Below are 23,580 nucleotides of genomic sequence, written 5' to 3'. Positions count from 1 at the left end.
GGTAGGAAAAAATCCAAGTCACATTATAGTCCTACACTGGAGCATTTTGGTTTCTGTAAAGACGACCCTTAAAGGCTGTCAAATTTTCAATACCTGATGCAGTTCTTTTCATTAATTCATCTTAATTTCACTTTTTTTTCTGTAACAAATCCTATAAATGTTTTAGATTCCTAGATTTTTTTCCAATTTAATTTTTCGATTTTAAAATCAAAATGGAAGAAGAAGAAATCCACGTCCTGTTAAGGAGCTAGATCATCATCCCATGTTTCGGGCACAATCTCCCCAGCTGTCTCAGGGTGGAAGTCGGATGTGAACTGACTTGGTCTTTCTGTTCTTGTCATAAACTCATTATTATTTCACTTTTTCTCTTACAAATCCTATCAATGGTTGAGATTCCTAGATACCTTTTACAATGTAATATTTCCAGGAAACGCTGTGTCCTGTTGAGCAACTGGATATCATCCCATGTTTTAGCCATATTCCCCCGGCTACTTTCTATGTTCTTGACATGAACAAATCTCAATTTCATTGTGTTGTGCTTTATTCCTAAGAAGAAGTCGTATGATAACGGACGCAGGACCAGCATACAACAATCTATGCTATTACCCAATGTTCATCCGTTGGGAGCACAGATACTCATACATACCACAGTTTATCTCATCTGAGCCGTCAATGCAGTCGTTTTCGGTGTCGCACGTGTAGTCTTTGGGCACGCATTCGCCATCACGGCATTTGAATTCGCGGTCAGAACAGTGAGCATCTTGAACAAACAGGTGGTAAGGTGGGTGGGTAGATAAGTCACAATATAAGGGGGCATTATTAAACAATGTCTGTACAGCCTTATCACACCCAACAGCTTCATACAGCAACTTAAGCACTTGAGCTCGCGGTCAGAACAGCCAGTATCTTGAACAAGCAGGTGAATAGGTTGGTTGGTGGAACATTGTTCTTCTGCATTAGTTCTAAAGCCTTATCACACCAACCAAACCACATCTTACAGTAATTTTAGCATAGATAACTCTCGTCTTTTGAAAAGTGAACAAAAGATTCTGTGGAGTGGAATGACACCCAAATACACACACACACACACACACACACACACACACACACACACACACACACACACACACACACACACACACACACAGAGTATGGCAGTACATCCCACGGGCTACGCAGGGTCGCTTTTCTTTAAATGTATACCCTTTGAAGCAATCGCCAGAGGTCGTGACACATAATGGGGTGTCCTCCTCAGATCTTTATTTAGCGATTGCAAAAGATAAGATCTGATCTTGAGATTGGGTATATACATACTTGACGGGGAAAGTAACTATAGGAAAATTGATATCACCCCTCTTGCTGTAGAGTGTGATACAGAGGCTATGTACATTTCGAAGTACGACACAGAATATTGTTTTCAGTTTTTACTTTTGTTTTCTATTCTGGTGGACAGAAAGGTGAATATACTCATTTATTAGACCCGTGAAGATTTGGTTGGTTAGTTTGTTGTTTAAACAACAAACCAAACCACAAACTCATTTATTATATACTTAAGCGTGAAAGATTGACTTTTCCGAAGTTGAGAAAAGTGATATTTTCATTGCAGTGAACATAACAATTGATATTACACTGCAGTGAACATAACACTTTCACGGAACTACTTTCATAAACGAGGGACCCCCCCTTCAAATTATCTCCCTTTATCGCCAAGTCTGGCCAGTTCACAAACTGTTGACTTTCTTTTTACGTTAGTTCCTTTTTGAGAAGGCAAAATAATGACAGATGGTCATTTATGGAGTAAATATCGCTTCATGGCGTTTGTTATTCTCTTGAAAATGTTTCTCACTTAACTCGTCAATCGAGACCTTTCGTTTTGCAAAGCGCCATTTTGGTTACTTGACCAGTGTGTATTATTTCACTTCAAACACCGGTGTCAAAGTTTTCAAGAATATTTTTTTCTGTACGTACATGTTTAAGTTGATTTTGTATATAATCATATCTTTATGTATGATTCAGATTTTACGCGACCCTAATTGTTTTTGTGACTATTTTTCTTATTTTTTCAAGGTTTTACATTTGTAATGAAATAATTTAATTGCCCGGTAGCCAACTACACAAAAAGTATATAATAAATAGGATATTCCACGTGTCGAGTGAAATATCATGTTTCTCTCATCTCGTGACGGGGGGAAGGAGATATTTTCACCCCTGGCTACTCAATGAGAGAAACTCGACACATGAAATATCCTCTATTTATCTTGGTGTTGTTAAAAAAGATTAGGTCATCAATTTACTGATATCTGAATTTGAGGTTAAACTTTTCGGCAATGGAAACAATCCAATTAGTATGCAAAGAGACACAGATCAGCTTGGGGGTGGGGTGGGGCTCCCATCCATCACATCTATGCACATGAATCAGACTTTATGCTCGGATTGTGATAAATCAAAACACGTGAATTTGGCCAGGACATTTAATTTAAACTTCAGGCATATTGATCACACTGGTGCTAAAACAACTTCACTGGCTGCCAGTCAAAGGCAGGATCAACTTCAAGATTCTAACACAGACATACTCATGATCAATGACAGTTTGTCACCTACCACCAAGATCAGAGATTCACCGACGACTAATACTGCCAAACACCAAAGAGAACTCGGAACGGTATTTGGAGGCTCCTCTTCTCCGAAAGGCATTTGACTAATAGGACTCAAGGTGTTAATTGTGATTCATCATTACTCTACATTGAAAAACAAAATCCAGAGCATGTCTCTGTCAGGTTTTATAAAAGCGCCTCTGGGGACCTTTCAGTTGAAAATATCAGGCGCTATACAAATACGTATTATATATTATTATAATGGACCAATAGCCACCTCCCTTTCACCGATTCACCGTCATGAGCTTTGCCTAAAAAGAGACCAGTGACACCGCCTCATCTGTTTCATATTTAGGTTAATGCATACCGATTGACATACGGAGAGACAAATTCAAACCAAAGAATGAATGAAAACAGGGATAACTTAGACATTCCAAAAGTCAACTTTCCCATTATGTCGAGCAATATTGATGGTATGCATCAACCACGCCAGCAAGCCTGACCAACCGAGTCGCCTCTTACTGACAAGCATAGTCGCATTTTACCTGACAAGCATAGTCGCATTTTACCTGACAAGCATAGTCGCATTTTACGACAAGCATGGGTGGCTGAAGACCTACTCTACCCCGGACCTTCAACTGTCCCATGATGTCGAGCAATAACAAACAGTTCCAGCATGTGGTGTCTACATTTCACATACTTTGAGGCATAATCGAGCATGCTATTTCTTTGAATATTTCAAAGAGCCTCATACGAGTCTTGCTCAATGTTGTTCGATCAGGGTCTAAGCATTTAGGGCCCCAGCAAGAACTTCAAACTCTGTTATGGAAGACATGTGAAGGACACTTCAAAATGTGACACATCAATGACCAGTACTACGTCTGATGCAATCCCATATTTCAGTTTGTTTGTTTTGTATGTTGTTTAACGCCGCACTCAGCACATCTTCCCGAGGCAAGAGAGTTTACTGACTATAAAAAGTCCAGTTTCCACCCTTGCCAAACTAGGCTGGTATTATGGAGTTGCATGTTTATCTATCAGATCGTCCTGACCGGGCGCAAACGCAGGTGATACGAGAGGTGAAATCTGATTGGTCCATAGGGGAGGCTTAGAAGGGACATAACTGGCAATAGCCACTGGTGGCGCTACGATCGAGCCCAGTAATTCCAGCAGGCAAGGGTGGAAACTGGACTTTTAAAGTCAGTTAACTGTCTGGCCTCGGGAAGATGCACTCAGCAATATTCCAGCTATATGACGGCGGTCTATAAATAAACGAGTCTGGACCAGACAATCCAGTGATTGACATCATGAGCATCGATCTACGTAATTGGGATACGATGACGTTAGTCGCCTCTTACGGCAATCATGGGTTGCTGAAGGCCAATTCTTTACCCCGATCTTCACTGATATAAGTCGTGGTTGTCATATTTGTCCTTTTTTAAACATAGGACTGACTTTGTAGGTTGGATTTGTAAACATCCCATCCCATCCTTGTATAGATCGACAGTTCATATAAAGTGGCTTACAAATGATGGTTTTTTCTGCTTTGTCAGTTGGTAAATTTCTAATGCAATTCAGCTATACTTGTAATAACTGTATTTACTAACGTCAGTATTATTTGTACCTAGTTTGTGCCTCCTTCCATTAAATATGTTACGAATACATTTAATCTCTAGTTTTGCCCATTTTTGTCATAGACTCGATAGTATAAATTATTATATCCAAATTATAGTCAAAATTAAATGCAAACATTGTAAATTATCGAGAAATCACCAGGGATGATATTCCCAACAGGTGAAAAGAGGGAGTTGGTGGCAATTGGATTTGAATACACATTCATGGGAGGATTGTAATTAATCAAAAAGTACCGGCTTATCAATAAAGGTATTCAGTCTACCTTTCCGTTCGACTATCATCCAGTCAATAACTTTACAAAGGAGTAATTTACATTCTTAATGTCCAAGACGAAACATGTATTTCATTTGACACATCTTTCATGTAAATATATTGCGAGGATGTTTTTCCCCAAAACAATCAATACTCACTGTCAAAAACGAAGGCCCTTGCAAGGCCCAAGCATACTAAGAGAACGGCAACTTTGTACATGGCTCCTATTCGTCTGAGAGACGAAATGAGGCGAAAATGTGTCTGATTAATTCTTTATAGTGCCGCAAGGTTCGAATCTTGGAATGAGCCTCAACAACAAGGATCCCCAACCAACTTCAGTGTCACTATGTTGAACCTCTTCATTGAGTCCCAGCAATGAATATGACACCCTTGCGATAGTCGATCTAAAATAGCTTTCGTAAAATGGGATTGCTTTCTCGATTTCTTACAGGTAGTCGGTGCATGACGTGTGTGCATGACACCTGTGAGGGTAAACAGGTGCCCTTGGCATGACACTTCCTGGCTTATCTCGTAATACATGCAACTGTCTACATTTGGCTTTGACTTCTTTTTCTTTAGAAGAAACTACATTTTGACCCGAAGCATGTAGAATACTGTAATCTGAAAATTAACAGCGTATTTCAGTCACATTAGCAAAATCCACAATTCCGAGAAAATGAAGTCCACAAGTTAAAACAAATATACAATAATAAAATTAATGTAAACTGACAGAAGTTACTTGAAACGCGAAACGGGTCAACATTATATCTTGGGGCCCACTCGGAATATTCCGCGACCTACGTGATACGAATGGGATCAAGACGTGCCGTGCTAAACACTACACAGGAAGCACACAATGAAGACAAGGGGGCCTTTGGCACACCACCACTGGTGAAACTTAAGATATTCTGCTTGCTTGCTTACTTACTTATTGTTTTACGCCGCACTCAGCTATATGACGACGGTCTGTCAATAATCGAGTTGGACCAGACAATCCAGTGAGCATCAATCCACCCAAATGGGATACGATGACATGCATCAACCAATTGAGGGAGCCTGACCACCCGATCCCGTTAGTCGACTCTTACGAGATATTCTGCTACAATATTCGTGTAAGGATGACATTCCTTTGGCTTTAAACTGTTAAAAGATCACGTCAGAACAAAGCACATAGTTTGCTAACATGGATTGGGAACAGATGAAAGGGCTACTCGTACGTTTTAGCGGCTAGCCCTGCATGCTGGATAATTTAAATTCATGTTAGTTTTGTCTATGCTTCAAATGAACGTTTTGCTTGAGTTTTAAGCATCCAAACAATACCAAAGAAGAACAAATACTTAAAAGTAGTCGCACAGACAACACATAATAAAGGTGGGCTAATCATCTAAAGCCCTGAACGTTGTTGTGCAGAGTTGCTTAACCAAGTCTTCAAAAAATCAAACGATATAGAGTTCGAATCCCACATTCTGCCGTTGTCAGCACCATACTCGTGTCCGTGGCTTTCATCTGGGATATACCGGACTTATTAAGTTGCCATGCTCACTGTTGAGTATATACAAGCACTAGTGTTGTGTTGAGGTCTTTATTTAACCAACAGTCTGTCCAGGTCCACACAGGTTACAATACTTCCTGCAGTAGTGCACACCGTCCTCCTTGTCCAGACAAATGGGGTTGTGAGTCTCGTTCATCAGAGCACAGTCACGGCCAATCAGCATGTCGCGACACTCGTTTGGAGCAATGGTTCCTGTAACGATAAGACCACATATGTAAGACCTCTTATACGAGTCTCTATACTTCCAACAAGAACGGGGTGGGTGGGTGTGTTGGCGTGGGTGTATATGGTTCCTTTTCATGTAAATATAAAGAGGATATGTATCCTTTTAAGAGTGAGTGAGTTGGGTTAAACGCCGTTGTTAACAGTATTCCAGTCATATCACGGCGTGTCAGCAGGTCTCAGACGTTTACCACTTCGGTGAAACCCACGAGCACGGGGCATGGTGTGTGTTGTTGTTTTGTTTTTGTGTGTGTGTGTGTGTGTGTGTGTGTGTGTGTGTGTGTGTGTGTGTGTGTGTGTGTGTGTGTGTGTGTCTTTTCAGCCAAACGGACAGCCAGGTGATCACACGATCATATGAACGCTGGTCGGACATCGACTGAGCTCAAACTCCAAACGGTCTTATTGACAACTTGTTCATATTAAATATACTACACACAAAAATTATTGGAACACCAAAATATTCTGTTCTAAAAAGGAACATTTAATGACATGTGATCGTATCATTACAATTGTGCATTAGCAGATTATCAAGCTGCAAAACAAAAACATTTACAGGTAGCTGTCATTGAAAAGCACACACAAACAAGTCGAATAAGAATTTGGGGGTCAAAAATGGAAATCACAATGTCAATAGCGAGTGTGTCCTCCACGTTGATTGATGCATTCGGTGCATCTTCGCCTCATGGATCTTGCAAGGGTGCGAAGGGTAGCCAGTGGAATCACCTGCCATTCCATTTGGAGCCACTGAACCAGAACCTGGAGAGCTGGTGCAACTCCATGAGTGTCCCTGACACGTCGTCCCAGAACATCCCAAAGATGCTCAATTGGAGCCAAATCCGGTGAATATGCTGGCAACTGCATCACAGTCACATTGTTCTGTTGCAGGAAGTCTCTAACGACTCTAGCCTGATGTGGTCTGGCATTGTCATCTTGCAGGACTGCTCCTGAACCAATGTTGTTCAACTGTGGTAGGACAAGAGGGCCCAAAATCTCGTTACGATACCTCACTCCATTCAAATTGCCTTGTACAAGATAGAGAGGTGTTCGGTGTTGCAAACTGAAGCCTCCCAATACCATCAATGAGCCACCGCCTAACCTGTTTCTTTCTCGTACATTGGCATCATCATAACGTTCTCCAGGACGTCTCATAACCCTTACCCTTCCATCATTATGCTCAAGACAGAAACGGGTCTCGTCAGTGAAGAGAACTCTGGACCATTGTTGATTATCCCATCTCAAATGTGCCCTGGCCCAGGCAAGTATTGCAGCTCGGTGATGAGGACGAAGATGAGGACGTACAGCTGGACGACGTGACCTTAAATGAGCAGCTCTGAGGCGGTTCCTGATGGTCGATACGCTTACGTTGGTGTGTGTTGCTTGTCGGAGTTGCAGTCTCAAAGCACTGGCTGTTGTGAACCGGTTCCGAAGGGCTAGCAGCACAACGTATCAGTCATCTGCCCTAGATGTTACTCTGGGTCTCCCAGAACGCGGTCTGTCCTGCACTCTCCCTGTTGTCTGGAACCGTTCCCTCAGTCTCTGAATGACAGACGGTGACACTTGAAGACGACGGGCAACATTCCTTATGGATGCACCATCTTGTAGCCACGCTATGGCCCTAGTCCTGTCGTGAATGCTTAACGGTCTTCGCTGGGACATGTTTAAGGAAATGTGTAACTTCACAGTGTCTGAAGCTTCTTTATAAAGAAAAGTTGCCACAAACTGCATGGGAATTCTGACTTTCACGTGCACTAGGTTGTTGTGTTTTTGCGTTTGAATCTGACAGGAGGGAGTCTTTCTGCACCCAAGTTTTTTCCTGTTTTAGCATTTAATCAATTTGACCAAATTCTTCAAAAAAAACGAAGCACTTGCAAAAATGCATGACTCAACACGTCATTTAAAGTGCCCTCAGTGCACACAAAAAGTTGCATTTACTTAAGTTCATAAATGACCAAGCCACGTTAAGTTTTATACATGGCTATGAAATTTAGGGGTGTTCCCATAATTTTTGTGTGTAGTATATACATGAAATGTTTTAAGTCAAAATCATATTTTGTACATCAGCAAAATGTTGAATGTACAGAAGTACACTTACCACAGCTGCCCTGCTCATCGGAGAAGTCGTCACAGTCATTGTCGCCGTCACACACCCAGCTCTTCTGAATGCATCTGCCGTTGGCGCACGTGAAGTCGGTGGTCTTGCAGGAACCTGGAACACATTGAAGAAGTTCAACCTCAGCGGACTGACAACTCGGTTAGGTTCACGCATCCTGTTGTTAACATTTATACTACTCAAAATACATTTAAGAACACACACACAAATAAAAGGTTGTGTGTTGCAATACTGACCAGCAGCGTCAGATTAAATCTATCATATGAAGCATTTTGGGTGTTCTTTAACTTCTCGAGAGCTCAACATCCCATATACTGGACCTTACATCTTTTACGGGGGCTTTTCTTGGTTTGTTGCATTTCAGTCCTGGTCCAGCGCTGGTCCAATAATTAAAGTTCTTTAAGACATTTGCTCTTTGTAAATGTTAATTGTAAGACTAATATGCACTGTGCAATTAGACGAAAATAGATTGTAAGTTAACCAGGAGAAATGTTGAATCACTTGAATCAAACTTGCTATACTTGTTCGCCGCACTCAGCAATATTCTAACTGAGGGGGGACCTATTCTAACTCGGAATCCACTCTGGGTAATCTTGCCAGGACTATGAGTTTACGCGAACATAGGTCCCGTCTATAATAACCCTTTAGTTTGACAAGAGAAGCACATACCACAGTGGTGTTCATCTGAACTGTCGCTGCAGTCATCGTCGCCGTCACACTTCCATTGCAAGTCAATACACAAACCGGAAGTACACCGGAATTGGTCGTCCATGCATGAGGCTGCAAATCAAGAGGTGGTGTGAATACCGGAAACAAGGTGTGGGTGTTGGGGGTTAACCGTGGTTACCGTGCCACTTCATCAGTTCTGCAGTTCTATATGATACTAGATCCACAACTGGAAATGTATGTTATTGAGCGCTATAGATCGCAGGTTTCTGTACATATACATTTTGATACAAACCTCAACTTTAAAAATTGCTGAAGGAACATACATCAGTCTATTTTACTTTCTTTTCGAATACATATACCATATTTCACCGAAAGAATACTGTTAATAAGGATTCTAGTTCGAAAACTTAAAGTGCTTGAGGTTTTGGAAGGCAAGCTGCATAGCAGCCCCCATAGAATTGCTCACGTCGAAAAGCAAACAAATATTGACAACTATATCAGTATGCATACGCGGGTTAAAGAGAGCTGTCATACCTGTTAGGCGAATGTAAAAGCCATTCGAATAGCGACTCGTGCCCCTCCCGTGGCCATTTTTGCGACTGGGTTCCGCCTAAGCGCAAACGGGCATAGCTAAAAGAGTCGTCAACGCGTTGTGTGATGATTCACGTATATTTCCCCCATATATCATATATATTCCAGATGCTACTGAAAACACATCGGAACTTACATTATTATACAGTGTGACTGAATACATTTAACCGTATCTTGGGTATAATTTTAAAGGCAGGAATATGTAAAATCAAAACTTATTGCTGATAGATTCCGTGACCGAAGTACTTGAAGTCATACGCGCAGTCAGATTGGTTTGTCGTATTCAATTGTAAGTGATGGAGGTCATAGACGTTTAACAGGAGCATGGGCATGGTTCTAACAAACCAAGAAACATAATCAAGGCGAATCGGGATTCGATTTCACGATCATAGGTTTCTGGCGTGCCCAGAGTTGGTAAATCTGCACGGCGTATTGCAATGACTAGGAACATCCGTTTTCCCCATATTTGAGAAAACAGTATACAGCATAAAACAGTATAAAAGAGCACCGTTATGGCAAGAAACAGTCCACTGCATTCGGTAAAACAGTTCCAGCCTACAAATATTAGGTACCTAAGCCCTTTTGATGCTGAGAAAATAATACGATTAATACTTAAATGCATGTCATAACTGAAGAATTTTGATTCAATTATTAACAAAAACTCTTATTTTCATGCAGAACAAATCGAAATCACATAGTCTTGCACAAGGCATCATGGTTTCTCAGAGGACGATTCTTAAAGGTTATCCGATTTTGAATGTTTGATTAAAAAAAATGCTGTAATTGACATGATCAATCTTAACTTCATTATACTGTTACGAATCATTTCAATGTTTTAGACTCCTAAACCTGAAAAATTCTTTCATATTTTCTACCATAAAATTAAACATATGTATGTTAAACGCCAGTCTATGTATCAGACACATCGCCTCAGCTGTTTCTGAGTAGAAGTAAGATATGAACGGACGTCCGGATGATGAGAGGACACTCCGCTATGCTATAATCTCAGGTGGCTGTTGAGAGGACAAATTCACATAAGTCGGATGTGTACGGACTGACGGTTGGTGGGAGGACAACGCTGATCCGGTAGGAGCAAGGATACTCATACATACCACAGTTTATCTCATCGGAGCCGTCAGTGCAGTCGTCCTCGGTGTCGCACGTGTAGTCTTTTTCCACGCATTCGCCATCACGGCACTTGAACTCGCGATCAGAACAGCCAGTATCTGGAACAAACAGGTGAACAGGTTGGTGAGTTGGTGAGTCTTTATTCGGGGTCTTTACCGGGGGTATCTTCATCAAACAGAAACTTTAGCATAGATCTACGTAGATTTATGATAACTTATCGATGCATGACTGAGACTCGATTACTTACTGCCATCTTTGATAGTACTGATTACGATAACCTGAAGATCTGGGATAGGTCATTAGCAACCCAGGCTTGGCGTAACTGGTGACTTTGCTTGTCGTAAGAGGCGACTAACGGGATCGGGTGGTCAGGCTCGCTGACTTGGTTGATGCATGTTATCGTATACTAATTGCGTAGTAGTCAATCCTGGGATGTTGGGTTTGTCTGGACCAGACTCGATTATTTACAGACCGCCATCATAGAGCTGGAATACTGCTAAGTGCGTCGATCAAGAACAAACAAACAAACTGTTTACTACCAAGATTAACTCGCACAGGCCCAACCTCGCTCTCTCAATATTGTATGACTATATACTTTAAAAGCACATAAAAATGTCTCTTCGAAGCCTTGTGCCGATGGGACTCAACTACAAATGCCCATCCCTAAAACTAAATTCTTGGCATGGTGTTTGGTTTGACGCCCATTTGAAGAACAGAAGCATTCACAGCACTTTGAAAGGGGAAGATTATTATTATATTGGAGTATATACAAATGCAGACTCAACCAACAATTTAAAATGTAGAAATTAGATAAAACATAAACGATTTAAGAACAAATAACAACAGCAACATGTTTTGATTGAATAGTTGATCTGGGGAGGTGGGGGAACGCTGAGAAAAATAATTGGACCCAAGGTTTACAAAATATATAGACATGATGGATATTCTGAATAAGAAAAAGATATTTTTTCGTAGTGCTAACTAACATGTAATCACACTAGTTATCCACTACCACCTTCTCTGAACATTATGCAGCAGTCATCAACATCCCCGAAAACAGACAGACATTGGAAACATTGCTTTACATTCTTCATGCATAAGCAATATAATGATGTTTTTCCCACAGAACTATCAATACTCACTGTCAAAAACGAAGGCCCTGGCAAGGCCCAGGCATACTAAGAGGAAGGCAACCTTGTACATGACTCTTGATCCTCCTAGATAAACGAAAATGAAACGAAAGTATGTCCGGTTATTCCAATATAGTGGTCCATCTTCGAGTCTTGGAATGAGACTCACCAACAAGGATTTCCGAGCTACATTTTTTTAGTGTCACTGTGGCAAACCTATTCGTCGAGTCCCGGCAATGAATATGACACCCTTGCGATGGTCGATTAAAATAGCTTTGGCAATATGGGATTGCTTTGTGAATTTCTTATAGTAAGTAGGTTCACCAAAATAGCGTGTACACGTGATAGTGGTGAGGGTAAACAGGTGCCCTTGGCAGGGCGCGTCTTGGCTTATCTATGAAAGAACTCACCTGTCGATATTTGTCTTTGATACCTTTGGTTTTCTTCAGAAGTTATGTATGTAGAATGCAAAGTTCTAAACAATTAACAGCGTGTCTGAGTCACGTAAAATATATTCACAACGGTTCAGAGAAAGTGGAATCCACAATTTCCGACAAATACACAAACACTAATCAATGTATTGTACAAAAAAACGGGGACACTGAGGCACTCAGACATATCCCGCTACGGACCTAATGTCGCTCCATTCGATGATCACGTGACCAAAGACACCCTAAAGAACAAAATGGCCACTGTAGAACTCATCGTCGAGTATATCATGGTGGCATCTCAAAAAGTATCTTTTCACTCGAGCTGGGTTTCGGACAGAGAAGTGTGCTATGTACAGGATAGGATGTGGGCCTCTTGGAGATTCTTTCCTCACCTCCTGCAGAATGGAGGTCAGTTTGTTAGAGACTATGAGAGTGCTAAATGCAGACAGGTTGCAAAATCTCTAGCAGGGTCTTCCCTGTCGACTTCAAACAGTTTGAATCATGGGAGATCTCGCGGGCCTGAATCTGGACAACTGAGTTGTGTAAAACACTATACAGGATGTAGTGAAGGATTGCAGGATGTCAGCAATCTTCGGCCCACCACCACTGGTCCAACTTCTAGTATCCTGCTACAATATTCGTGTACGGATGACTTTCCTTTAGCTTTATATTCTTAAAAGATCAACGTCAGAACAAAACGCTTAGCATGTGGACATCGCTAGTAAACCGATCAAAGGGCTACTCGTATATATAATCGGCTCGCCCTGTGTGCTGAATAATTCAAACTATTTTGGTATGAACGCTTTTTTAAGTTTAAAGCCTTCAAAAAATGATGTTTGACTCGGCACACTATTGTGAGAACATGTCCGTATGGTGAAAAACCATTTTGGTATATTTAATATTCTTTTCTCTATGTTTCTCGTTCTTAATTATCAACAAATATAATTACTTCTTTTTTTTCACTACCATTTTAATATTTTCGTTCTGAAGCATTATTCACTTATTTTAGTGACTCTTATTATCTCCTGCTAAGATATGAATATTTTTTTAAGGACAATAAATACCATGGCTTCTGTTTTGGTATATTTCATATGTCTTCATTTAATTTTTCATATACCACAGAAGCACTAAGACATATAATTAGACTCGCACGGACAACACACAAGAGAGCCCTGAAAGTAGTTGTGCAGAGTAGCTTCCATTAGTCTTCTCAGAAACAATTGATATAGAGTTCGAATCCCAAATTCGCCATGATCATTCTTGCGTTGTCAGCACCATACTGGTGTCCTGGTTTTCATCTGGGACACACCGCACTTTTCTCCACTATTAGACTGCTCGCTCGCTGTTGAGTATAAATACAGGCACAAGCTTCGTGTTAATGTCTTTATTTAACCAACAGGCTGTCCAGGTCCACACAGGTTACAGTACTTCTTGCAGTAGTGGATACCGTCTTCCTCGTCCAGACAGATGGGGTTGTGAGTCTCGTTCATCAGGGCACAGTCACGGCCAATCAGCATGTCGCGACACTGGTTTGGAGCAATGGTCCCTGTAAAGATAAATAGAGAATATGACCCTCATTAGATACCATCTGTACGACAAGTGTAGCTGGCAATAGGAAATAGTGACATCGTTCAGCGCCACCCATTCTTTTTCAGCCAATCAAGAAACAATTGTCCCTTCGTTGGTTTGGCCTACTTTGTTTTTAAAAGTAATTGATTCATAAACCCACATAAATGGCACTGAATCACATGCACTTTATTTATGGACATAAATTCTGAAAGGGACATAGCCAAATAAGGCACACATAACTAGAAAAACTTGTCCAAAAATCATTTTATTTATGTTGTCAACATTTACACCAATCCATAGAGGGCCTCTTATCCAAGTGACTGACTGCTCGACCCCTAAATCTCAGGAACCATACTGCCTTTCTAAAGACCAATCCTTGAGTGTCTCAGACCGAACTAATTTCACGTGGTCTTGACTTCCTGGATATGTGACGTCTAAAATCTTTTTCAGCCAGATGGACAGCCACTCAACTACGATCATATCGAAATTGGCAACTGAGTTAAAACTCCCAGTGCACCTATTCAAATAAAACTTAAACCGAAAATCATCCATAAATGTTCACTTACCACAACTGCCCTTCTCGTCGGAGAAGTCGTCACAGTCATTGTCGCCGTCACACACCCAGCTCTTCTGAATGCATCTGCCGTTGGCGCACGTGAAGTCGGTGGTCTTGCAGGAACCTGGAACACATTGAAGACGTTCAACCTCAGCGGACTGACAATTTAATTGGGTTGCCGTAGTCTGCTATTCATATGATGTAGCGACTTACGGGATCGGATGGTCAGGCTCGCTGACTTTCTTGAAGCATGTCATCAAAGTATCCCAATTGTGGGATCGATGCTCATGATATCAATCAGTGGATTGTCTGGTCCAACTTCGATTATTTACAAACAGTCGTCATATAGCCAAACTATTACTGAGTGCGACGTTAAACAAACAAACAAACCATACAAACCAAATTGCATGGCCAGCGCCGACAATCCGACAGTCATGTTATCCGCGTGTCCTAAAAAACTCATCCTCCCTTTCTATTTAAAGGAAGACTATGTTCTTAAGCCCGTTTCATATTTTCAGTCTTGGTTTAGCCGCCGTAATTAGACCCTGTGAGACACTGTCTCTTTGAAATTAAGGTAAATGTCAACTGTAAGATTGTAATAATTCAATCTGACCTGAGGAAAATAGATTTTAAGTTAACAATATTTTTTTTTAGATCTACTTGACTCAAACTTATTCATACTTATTCACCGGTGTGTAGGTCACGTATACAACAGATCAGAGAAAGACATACCGCAGTGGTGTTCATCTGAGCTATCGCTACAGTCATCGTCGCCGTCACACTTCCATTGCAAGTCGATACACAAACCGGAAGTACATCGGAATTGGTCCTCAAGGCACGATGCTGCAAATCAAGAGATTGTGTGTATACAGCAGGTAAGGTCCGTGCGTGCGTGCGTGTGTGCGTACGTGGGTGGTTTGGGTAAGTCAGCTTCAGTGTCCCTTTATAAATTATGTTTCAGTGTCCTCAGCAGCAGTTTCATCCGTTGCAAACGTCTATCAATGTGGGCTATAGGTTTAACAGGGCCCTTCTACAATTTCATTTTTCTACAAATCATTAAAGGAATTTACTTTATTCTGTTTACCGAACACTTCATCGAAAGCATTCTTGTTCGAAACTAAAACTGACAGAGGTTTTGGAAGGCAAGGTACATATCATCCCCCATCAAACTGCTGCCACCAATGTTTTAACTATGTCGGAATATACATGTAGAGCTGTTATAGCTTTTAGACCAATGTAAAATCTCATGGTAATCTGCGCTGTGAGATATGCAGGTACCAAGCCCTGGTGATGGGTGGTCGATCAATGTGTACTGTATACTTACTGCAGTTGGCCTCATCTGAGCCGTCGGTGCAGTCCTTGGTTCCATCGCAGTAATACGTGTCCTCGACGCAGATGCCGTCAGACACACAGTGGAACTCATACTGGTCGCACTTCTTTTTACCTGTCACATCATGTATTTATCACCAAACTGTTTCTGTACATCAGAAGCACAACTGCACAGAACTAAACCCATGACACACGGAGTTTGGCAACATCGGACGACAAACACCATACAATCTTCCGCCAGACCAACAAATCCTCAAGATGCTTGCAATCCGTCTTGTTGCCAAAGAAACGCCAAATATTCAATTTTCCCGCCTTGTTGGTTTTGAAAGGTAATGTTATTAGGGTTTCCTTGCGAACAACCCAGATGGTTGGCAAGTTGGATGATTATTGTCTGTGCGTGTGACAGGGCATGTCGGCAAATCTTATCGTGTCATTCGTCTGATGCTGCCAGACAACAACTGCCTCGTTCCTCATGGGCTTAAGGTGAACGACTGAATTTGGTTCAGTATGTTGAAAGGATTGCCGAGACAGAAAACGTTTTGTATTTGGTGTATATGGACGGCAGACCAAAGATAATAATTTGGGCAAATCTTTGACAATTTGCAAATTTCGTAAATGTTATCAGCGATCGACCAGATCGTTTCTAACCGGGTGGTTCCTTGAAAACAATACTGTAGCCTTAAAGGACAGGGTCCACATTCAGGGACTTCTTCTCCGAACTGTGAATGAATTACAAATATAACGACACAAACACATGCTCATGATATAGTCGGAATCGTACAATCGACTTTGCTTTTTGCATGTTCTTATGAATATGGAAAAGGTTTTGTCGCATTTATTTTATTATTTACAAAACCTGCAGTATCATCACCCCGTGTGTCGATTCATCCAAGTTGCAAATGTACCTGTGTCAAATTTTCTTACCGCAGTCGAGCTCGTCGGAGCCGTCGTCGCAGTCGGCATCGCCGTCGCAGAAATACTCGTGTGTGATACACTTCCCCGAGTTGCACTTGAACTGATGAGCGCCGGAACAGTCGGTGGCTACAAAAATTACCGAGGATGAAGTAAGTTAAACATTCAAAGGGAACTATTCTTCAGTATATCCTCGAGCGATGAACAGAAGGTCACAGACCTGAGAGGGGGCACGGGTGGCCCAGTCGTCTAGGGCACCGCGATTCGCTGTGCAGAGTTGCGTCCCCTGGACACGCCAGAAACCTATGATTGTGGGTTCGAATCTCGGTTCACCCTGATTATGTTTCTAGGTTTGTCAGCACCATACCCGTGCTCGTGGGTTTCACCGAAGTAGTAAACGTCTGAGACCTGCATCACTTCGGGCTTTCCTCCCACATTAAGCTGACACGCCGCGATATAACTGGAATACTGTTAAAAGCGGCGTTAAACCCAACTCACCCACACCACAGACCTGAGAAGAAAACATCAAATACACACTAAACTGTGACGATTCAAATCGAAATGATTTATAATTCATGTGTGAATAAGAGAAACTATAAACAGAAAATATAGTAAACGGTCTGTTACCCACTTGGACATTGAAACAAATTGAAAATATTCCCAACTCTACCTGCTCTCAATATTATTTTTCATGAAGGCTTTCTTGTTTGTTGTAACACCGCACTCAGACCTATTCCAGCCATATTACGGTAGTCTGTAAATAATCGAGTCTGGACTAATCCAGTGATTGACATCATGAACATCGATCCACGCAATTTGGATACGATGACATGCATCAATCAAGTCAGCGAGTCTGAGAACCGAATCCTGTTAGTCGCCTCTTCCGACAAGCATAGTCGCCTTTTGAAAGAGTGAGTATGGTTTTACGCCGTTTGTAGCAATATTTAATCAATATCACGTCGGAAACAGATTTCACACATTGTACCCAAGTCGGGTCTTCGGCGTGACGAGCGAACGCTTAAACCACAAGGCTACCTCACCGCTCGTTAAAATTAAAAGGAAATCATTTATTTATTTAAGAAAAGGTTTAATTATTAATGTGAATGGCTTGATTACATCTGAACACTAATTTTAATTTTATCTCTTGCTTTCTGAGGAGATGATGCCTCACCATTTGTCACAACTAAAGAATACTTGTCAGTTCGGCAATAAACACTCAATTTAATGAATTTTGTGTTTGTTGTTAAACGCCGCACTCGGCAATATTCCAGCTAATGACGGCGGTCTGAAAATAATCGAGTCTGGACCAGACAATCTAGTGATTGACATGAGCATCAATCCACGCAACTGGGATACGATGACATGTAACAACCAAGTCAGCGAGCCTGACCACCCGATCCCGTTCGTCGCCGCTTACCACAGGCATAGGGCAAGCATGGGCTGCTGAAGACCTATTCTATCCCGGATCTTCACGGGTGATTGAACATATCTCAGTCACATAATAGTCCTTCTCAAGTGCGTTGAGATTCCAAAGAAACCCAACCCTAAGGAGTATCAAGTTAGGGTTAATGATGGTCTGCTTTATTGGCATGATCCCATTACCGACCCGTGAAGATCCGGGGTAGAATAGGTCTTCAGCAACCCATGCTTGCCGTAAAAGGCGACTACGCTTGTCGTAAGAGGCGACTTACGCTGACTTGGTTGATGCATGTCATTTTTTCCCAATTGCGTGGATCGATGCTCATGATATCAATCACTATATTGTCTGGTGCAGACTCGAATATTTTCAGACTGCCGTCATATAGTTGGAATATTGCTGAGTGCGGCGTTAAACAACAAACAATACAATAATCCCATTGTGCTGTAACAAATCCTGTTTTAGATCTAATGTGTTGAAGTTTGTTAGAATATGTTTGGTTTTCCGAAAAAATAACTTAACTCCATGAAAAAACAACATCACAGTGCTTGACTCCTATATGTGTCAGGCTCAAGCATTCAACTGTTCGAGTCGGACGTGTACGGACTGACGGACGGTGGGGGGACAACGCTGATCCGGTAGGAGCAATTATACTCATACATACCACAGTTTATCTCATCGGAGCCGTCAGTGCAGTCGTCCTCGGTGTCGCACGTGTAGTCTTTGTCCACGCATTCGCCATCACGGCACTTGAACTCGCGATCAGAACAGCCAGTATCTTGAACAAACAGGTGGTAAGGTGGGTGAGTGAGTGAGTTATAATATGAGGGAGTATTTTATCAATTTTCATTTTCATTATTAAGCAACCTTTCTTCAGTCTTACGACATCGAATTACATAAAAATAGCATTTTTTCCCCAGATCCGTTTTGGATAGCCAAAGTCCCATACACCTGGAACCATTCAGTCACGGATCAGTGAAACTTCTGTTGATTCTAAAAAAATATTGTTTTCTATAAAGTCCATTTTATGCCTCACAAACTGTTGTTATTTGCTCCCTAAACATGCAATGGTACATTGAAAGTTCGTGGCCTCATAGAAATTAATGTTTGTGATGTGAAGTTTCAACAGGTGTATGAAGACTATTATCTCTTGTTCTAAACATATCTTGACACAAAAAGGTCAAACAGATTAGGTGATATGAGGCCAACGTACGACGCCCTTTCCATAAGTAGACATACAGACGGCGGACACTAGTGCTCGATTTAGCCAGAAAAAACATGCACCTATTATTGCAAAATACTACCTAATAGTTGTGTCACCAGGTGCATGTCAAAATGTTTCAAATTTGAGTTTGAGCCTTACTTGTCCACACAACATCGATCTTTGAACAATTCAATACCTCAAAGGGGGGCTCGGGTGGCCCAGCCGTCTAAGGCGCCTCGATTCGCTGTGCAGAGAAATTTATGATTGTGGGTTCGAATCCCGGTTCGCCCCGATTATGTTTCTAGGTTTGTCAGCACCATACCCGTGCTCGTGGGTTTCACCGAAGTGGTAAACGTCTGAGACCTGCATCACTTCCGGCTTTCCTCCCACATTAAGCTGACACGCCGCGATATAACTGGAATATTGTTAAAACCGGCGTTAAACCAAACTCACTAAATATTTCAAAACTGTCTTCACCACACAACATCAATAATCCCTGTGTTACGTGTAATTTGTCATGCTGTTGGGGGCTTGACGTCATCAAAAGGTGGGTAGTTCAAGATTTTATGCACACATTTCAATTTCTATGAATCTATGGGACCAGGGTGCAACTAATGTTTTCGTCTACTTGATGGTGTCTCCCGGGCTGGTCCATAACAAATTGCACCCGTGAAGATCCGGGATAGATTTGGTCTTCAGCAATCAATAAGACTTCATTAACACGAGCAACAAAAACGCGCTTTCTGGCATGTGTTCAAGGAAAGTCAAGTGTACAGTGGTTGGTTTGGTTGGTTTGTTTGTTTGTTGTTTTACGCCCCACTCAGCAATATTCCAGCTATATGACGGCGTTCTGTCAATAATCGAGTCTGGACCAGACAATCCAGTGATTGACAACATTATCATCGATCCGAGCAATTGGGATCGATGACATGCATCAACCAAGTCAGCGTGCCTGACCACCCGATCCCGTTTAGTCGCCTCTTACGACAAGCATAGTCGCCTTTTACGGCAAGCACGGGTTGCTGAAGACCTACTCTACCCCGGATCTTCACGGGTCTGTGTATAAAGTGGTGGTATAAGGTGGCGGTAGGTAACAAATGCAAGTAAATATCCACGTGGTTTCTGAGATAAGAACTTCTAGGTCAAGTCCACGTTTGGTACAAATGTACCAGAGACGTATACTATTATACCACTCCCAAGGCAGCCCGTCCCTCCTGTGTGGTTCAGCGTTGTGATCCAAGAGAAAGTCGTTTGACTGCACTCATTTGTCAAGATGGGATTCGATGAAACACATCATTATATAGAAGTATTTGTGGTGAATACTCCTCTTATTCAAATGAAATCATATCATGTCTTGGAAGACATAGGGCAGCGTCCATTTTATTTTTGAAGGAGAGGAGGGGGATCATTATCTTTTCCGCAGTTATATCAAAGAAACTATTAATTAACTTAGCACCATCAAACAATATGTTCGTTTTCACTATTAACACACATTTTTTATGTTTGGATATTTTCCACAAAACTATGTACAGGGGAGGATTGATTTCGTTAAGAAATTAAGCAATGGGCCGCTGAATTTAAGCGAGGCAAAAGTAGCACAAAGGATGACCCTATGGCTGGTACACCTGACGATGGCACGCCTGAAACCCATGTGGGGGCTGCCCATGGCATGATTTGGGCTGACTGACTACTGTGGTCAGTTCCCGGCCAGTGCAGTCGAGCCAACTAACACATTCCACATGACAAGGTACCAAGGACATTGAGGCCGGATCAAACGTTGGCCCGACTGAGCACAGCCATTGTCCGTTTCTAGGTTATCAGCAGAATCCTGATTAAAGTTTGATGAAACGGGGTCATTCACTTTGACCTTGACCTTTGACTTTGACCCAGAGTCAAAACATCATAGTGACAAGTTTGTTTGTTGTTAAACGCCGCACTCACCAATATTACATGACGGCGGTCTGTGAATAATCGATTCTACCACGGATCTTCACTGGTCTAGTAACAAGTAGAAACAATCGGTCTACCCACCAAAGAAGTACAAGCGGTTGGTAAATCAGTTTTCTGGGACAGTCAGGTAATAATCATGATTGACAATCTACAATGAGGTCAGGCGTTAGTTGAGAAAATCTCCGTCCAGCTACTGTTTCCGTACAATGCGCCAATGCACTCGTTACAAGTTGTCGTAGCCGCAGCCGCGGATTGCGGGACATTTGGAGTTTTGTAGGGAAGGGATAACAAAACTGCTGTATTGCTGGACCAGGGGTATTAAAGTATTCAAGGAGATTTATTGAAAACAATTTCGATTCTGAACGATTTGTTTTATGCGAGACCACGAATTTTTCAACTTAACATCGTGCTGGTCGGATAGGCAGATATGCTTTGCATTACATAGCATTATTCTTGTAGTCTTAACACTAACATCTGCATCAAACAGCAAGCACAGATACATTTAAAGGGGACTACGTTCGAGCAGTTTGGCAGTCCCAGCAAGTTTGATTCAAGTCGATCGAACAATGCCTTGTCGATCTACTATCTCAGGGGTTGTGACGAAAATCAGTCACACTTGACGATTACCCTAATACAGAGAAACAATGTCTCACTTTCACATCAGACACCAATTACAAAGTTCTGGATCATGCTTGAGATGGACACCAGACAATAGGTCATAGTCTCCCTTTAAAAACACATTAACATAGATTGATCAGCTGTGATAAGATAACTTATCAATGCATGGTCCGGACTTGATTACTTACAGTCCTGAAAGTTACTTACTAGGAACGAAATAGAACAAAAAACACAGATACCAATGTTCACGCACTCAATCAGAGATTCAGAAGAAGCCTTACATGGATGGGCCTCGTTCCGCGAAGTGGCGTGTGCTACCGGAAGGGAGGTCAATGCTTTACATTTTTTTTCGCAAACACGTGGTGTCATCTCTCATTTTCAGTGATCAGTTCATGTAATTTTCACCTCTATTTTGAATTTTACGTCCCAAAAATCTATTTCGGTAGTTTATAGAGACTGATTTTTCTCTGGTATTGACATTTCATATTAACACTAAGATCACTGTATTGATTGATGCTCATTGAAAGAACAGAGAGCTGACGTGACTAAAAATCCTTATGGAGTCATACCGACGTGATCTTACGTCCTATGGATCGTTCTATTTTGTAGAAATGTCAGACATGGAGTTCGTTCGGGGAGCAAAACGGTTTTATTTTGAATAGCATAATTGCTTTGAATGAATAAAACATCTTTCAATATTTATTTCTGAAACATAATCGATGCACTTAGCATTGACATTGACAATTCCAAAGAAGATATTGTTCATTCAGGTGCATTATGGTGATGTTTTTCCTCAGAATTGTAAATACTCACTGTCAAAAACAAAGGCCCTGGCAAGGCCCAAGCATACTAATAGGACGGCAACCTTGTACATGACTCTTGATCTTCAGGAGGTACGAAAATGAGACGAAAGATTGTCTGGTTTTTTTTTTATAGAGGCCCAGTGTTCGAGTCTTGGAATGAGCCTCAACAACAAGGATCGCCGACCAAACAAGTTTTCAGTGTCACTGTGGTGAACCTCTTCGTCGAGTTGATAATATTCTAAAATTAGCTATCAAAAACTGGGATTGCTTTCTGAACTTCTTTCAGGTAGTAGGTCCACCTTAACAGTGTGTGCGTGATAGCTGTGAGGGAAAACAGGTGCCCTTAGCATGGTACTTGGCTTATCATTTGGCTTAAATAAATCAGGCCTGGCACTTGGTTTATCATTTGGCATGAATAAATCCACATGTCGACATTTGGCCTTGATAACTTCCTTTTCCTTCAGAAAGTTTATTTCGAACGTATATTTGGATGTACAAGTTACGAACAGTTACCAGCGCATCTCAGTCACGTGACAAGATGTCGCCAAGATTCAGAAAGAAATGTATGCCACAAATACACAATGACCGTTTATGAACTACAGAGGAGTTCATTTTATTCAATTTTCATGGTAAGACACAATTTTCTTAGAACCAGTCCCTTCAACACCTTTTCACGAACACCTGGTATCATCACTATTTGATAAACACATGCTCATGATATTGTCTTTCTCTTTCTTTGCTGTTAACGCCGCACTCGGCAATATTCCAGCTATATGATGGCGGTCTGTAAATAATCGAGTCTGGACCAGACAATCTTGTGATTGACATCATGAGCATTGATTCACGCAATTGGGATACGATGACATCCATCAACCAAGTCAGCGAGCCTGACCACCCGATCCCGTTAG

The 23,580-nt window shown here is 41.6% G+C and overlaps 2 protein-coding genes across 7 annotated transcripts in view; both read right to left on the bottom strand.

Annotated features, from left to right (window-relative positions):
- LOC124116010 (low-density lipoprotein receptor-related protein 4-like) overlaps positions 1–12,135 on the bottom strand; it is a 31,536-nt gene extending 19,401 nt beyond the window's left edge. Inside the window, exons 1-2 of one of the 4 annotated variants that reach the window (XM_048387173.1) lie at positions 11,896–12,122; positions 10,738–10,851 (exon numbers count right to left, since the gene is read on the bottom strand). In XM_048387173.1, coding sequence (XP_048243130.1) covers positions 10,738–10,851; positions 11,896–11,956 — 175 coding nt within the window. In that variant the 5' untranslated portion in view covers positions 11,957–12,122. Of the gene's footprint in view, positions 1–646; positions 761–4,639; positions 4,855–10,737; positions 10,852–11,895 lie in introns of those variants that run through there. The other 3 variants (XM_046477208.2, XM_048387174.1, XM_046477209.2) reach the window with 3 other exon arrangements.
- Positions 6,050–22,838, bottom strand: LOC124126179 (very low-density lipoprotein receptor-like). Of its 3 annotated transcripts, none has more exons than XM_048387177.1 (7): positions 22,683–22,838; positions 18,762–18,875; positions 16,693–16,809; positions 15,764–15,883; positions 15,172–15,282; positions 14,450–14,563; positions 6,050–6,225 (listed from the first exon to the last, which is right to left on the bottom strand). In XM_048387177.1, the coding sequence occupies exons 1-7, from the start codon at positions 22,741–22,743 to the stop codon at positions 6,068–6,070; spliced, it is 795 nt and encodes a 264-aa protein (XP_048243134.1). In that variant the 5' UTR covers positions 22,744–22,838; the 3' UTR covers positions 6,050–6,067. The 3 variants fall into 3 exon arrangements, with proteins under 3 accessions (XP_048243134.1, XP_048243135.1, XP_048243133.1); XM_048387178.1 differs by lacking the exons at positions 14,450–14,563; positions 15,172–15,282 and adding exons at positions 8,348–8,461; positions 9,035–9,145; XM_048387176.1 differs by lacking the exon at positions 6,050–6,225 and adding an exon at positions 13,684–13,860.
- Between the last annotated feature and the right edge of the window lie 742 nt (positions 22,839–23,580).

The sequence above is a fragment of the Haliotis rufescens genome, unplaced genomic scaffold, assembly GCF_023055435.1.
Source record: "Haliotis rufescens isolate VD_foot unplaced genomic scaffold, xgHalRufe1.0.p SCAF_68, whole genome shotgun sequence".
Lineage (NCBI taxonomy): Eukaryota > Metazoa > Mollusca > Gastropoda > Lepetellida > Haliotidae > Haliotis > Haliotis rufescens.
The sequence above is the reverse complement of the archived record's forward strand: the minus strand, read 5'-3'. Positions and strand labels throughout refer to the sequence as shown.

What these genes read in the sequence shown, in the direction of transcription:
- LOC124126179 (XM_048387177.1), bottom strand. Translation starts at nt 22,743, where the DNA reads ATGTACAAGGTTGCCGTCCTATTAGTATGCTTGGGCCTTGCCAGGGCC. An exon ending in CTCCGATGAGATAAACTGTG is followed by an intron (nt 16,810 to 18,761) that starts GTATGTATGAGT and finishes TAATTTTTGTAG; the next exon opens with CCACCGACTGTTCCGGCGCT. An exon ending in CTCAGATGAGGCCAACTGCA is followed by an intron (nt 15,283 to 15,763) that starts GTAAGTATACAG and finishes CTTGATTTGCAG; the next exon opens with CATCGTGCCTTGAGGACCAA.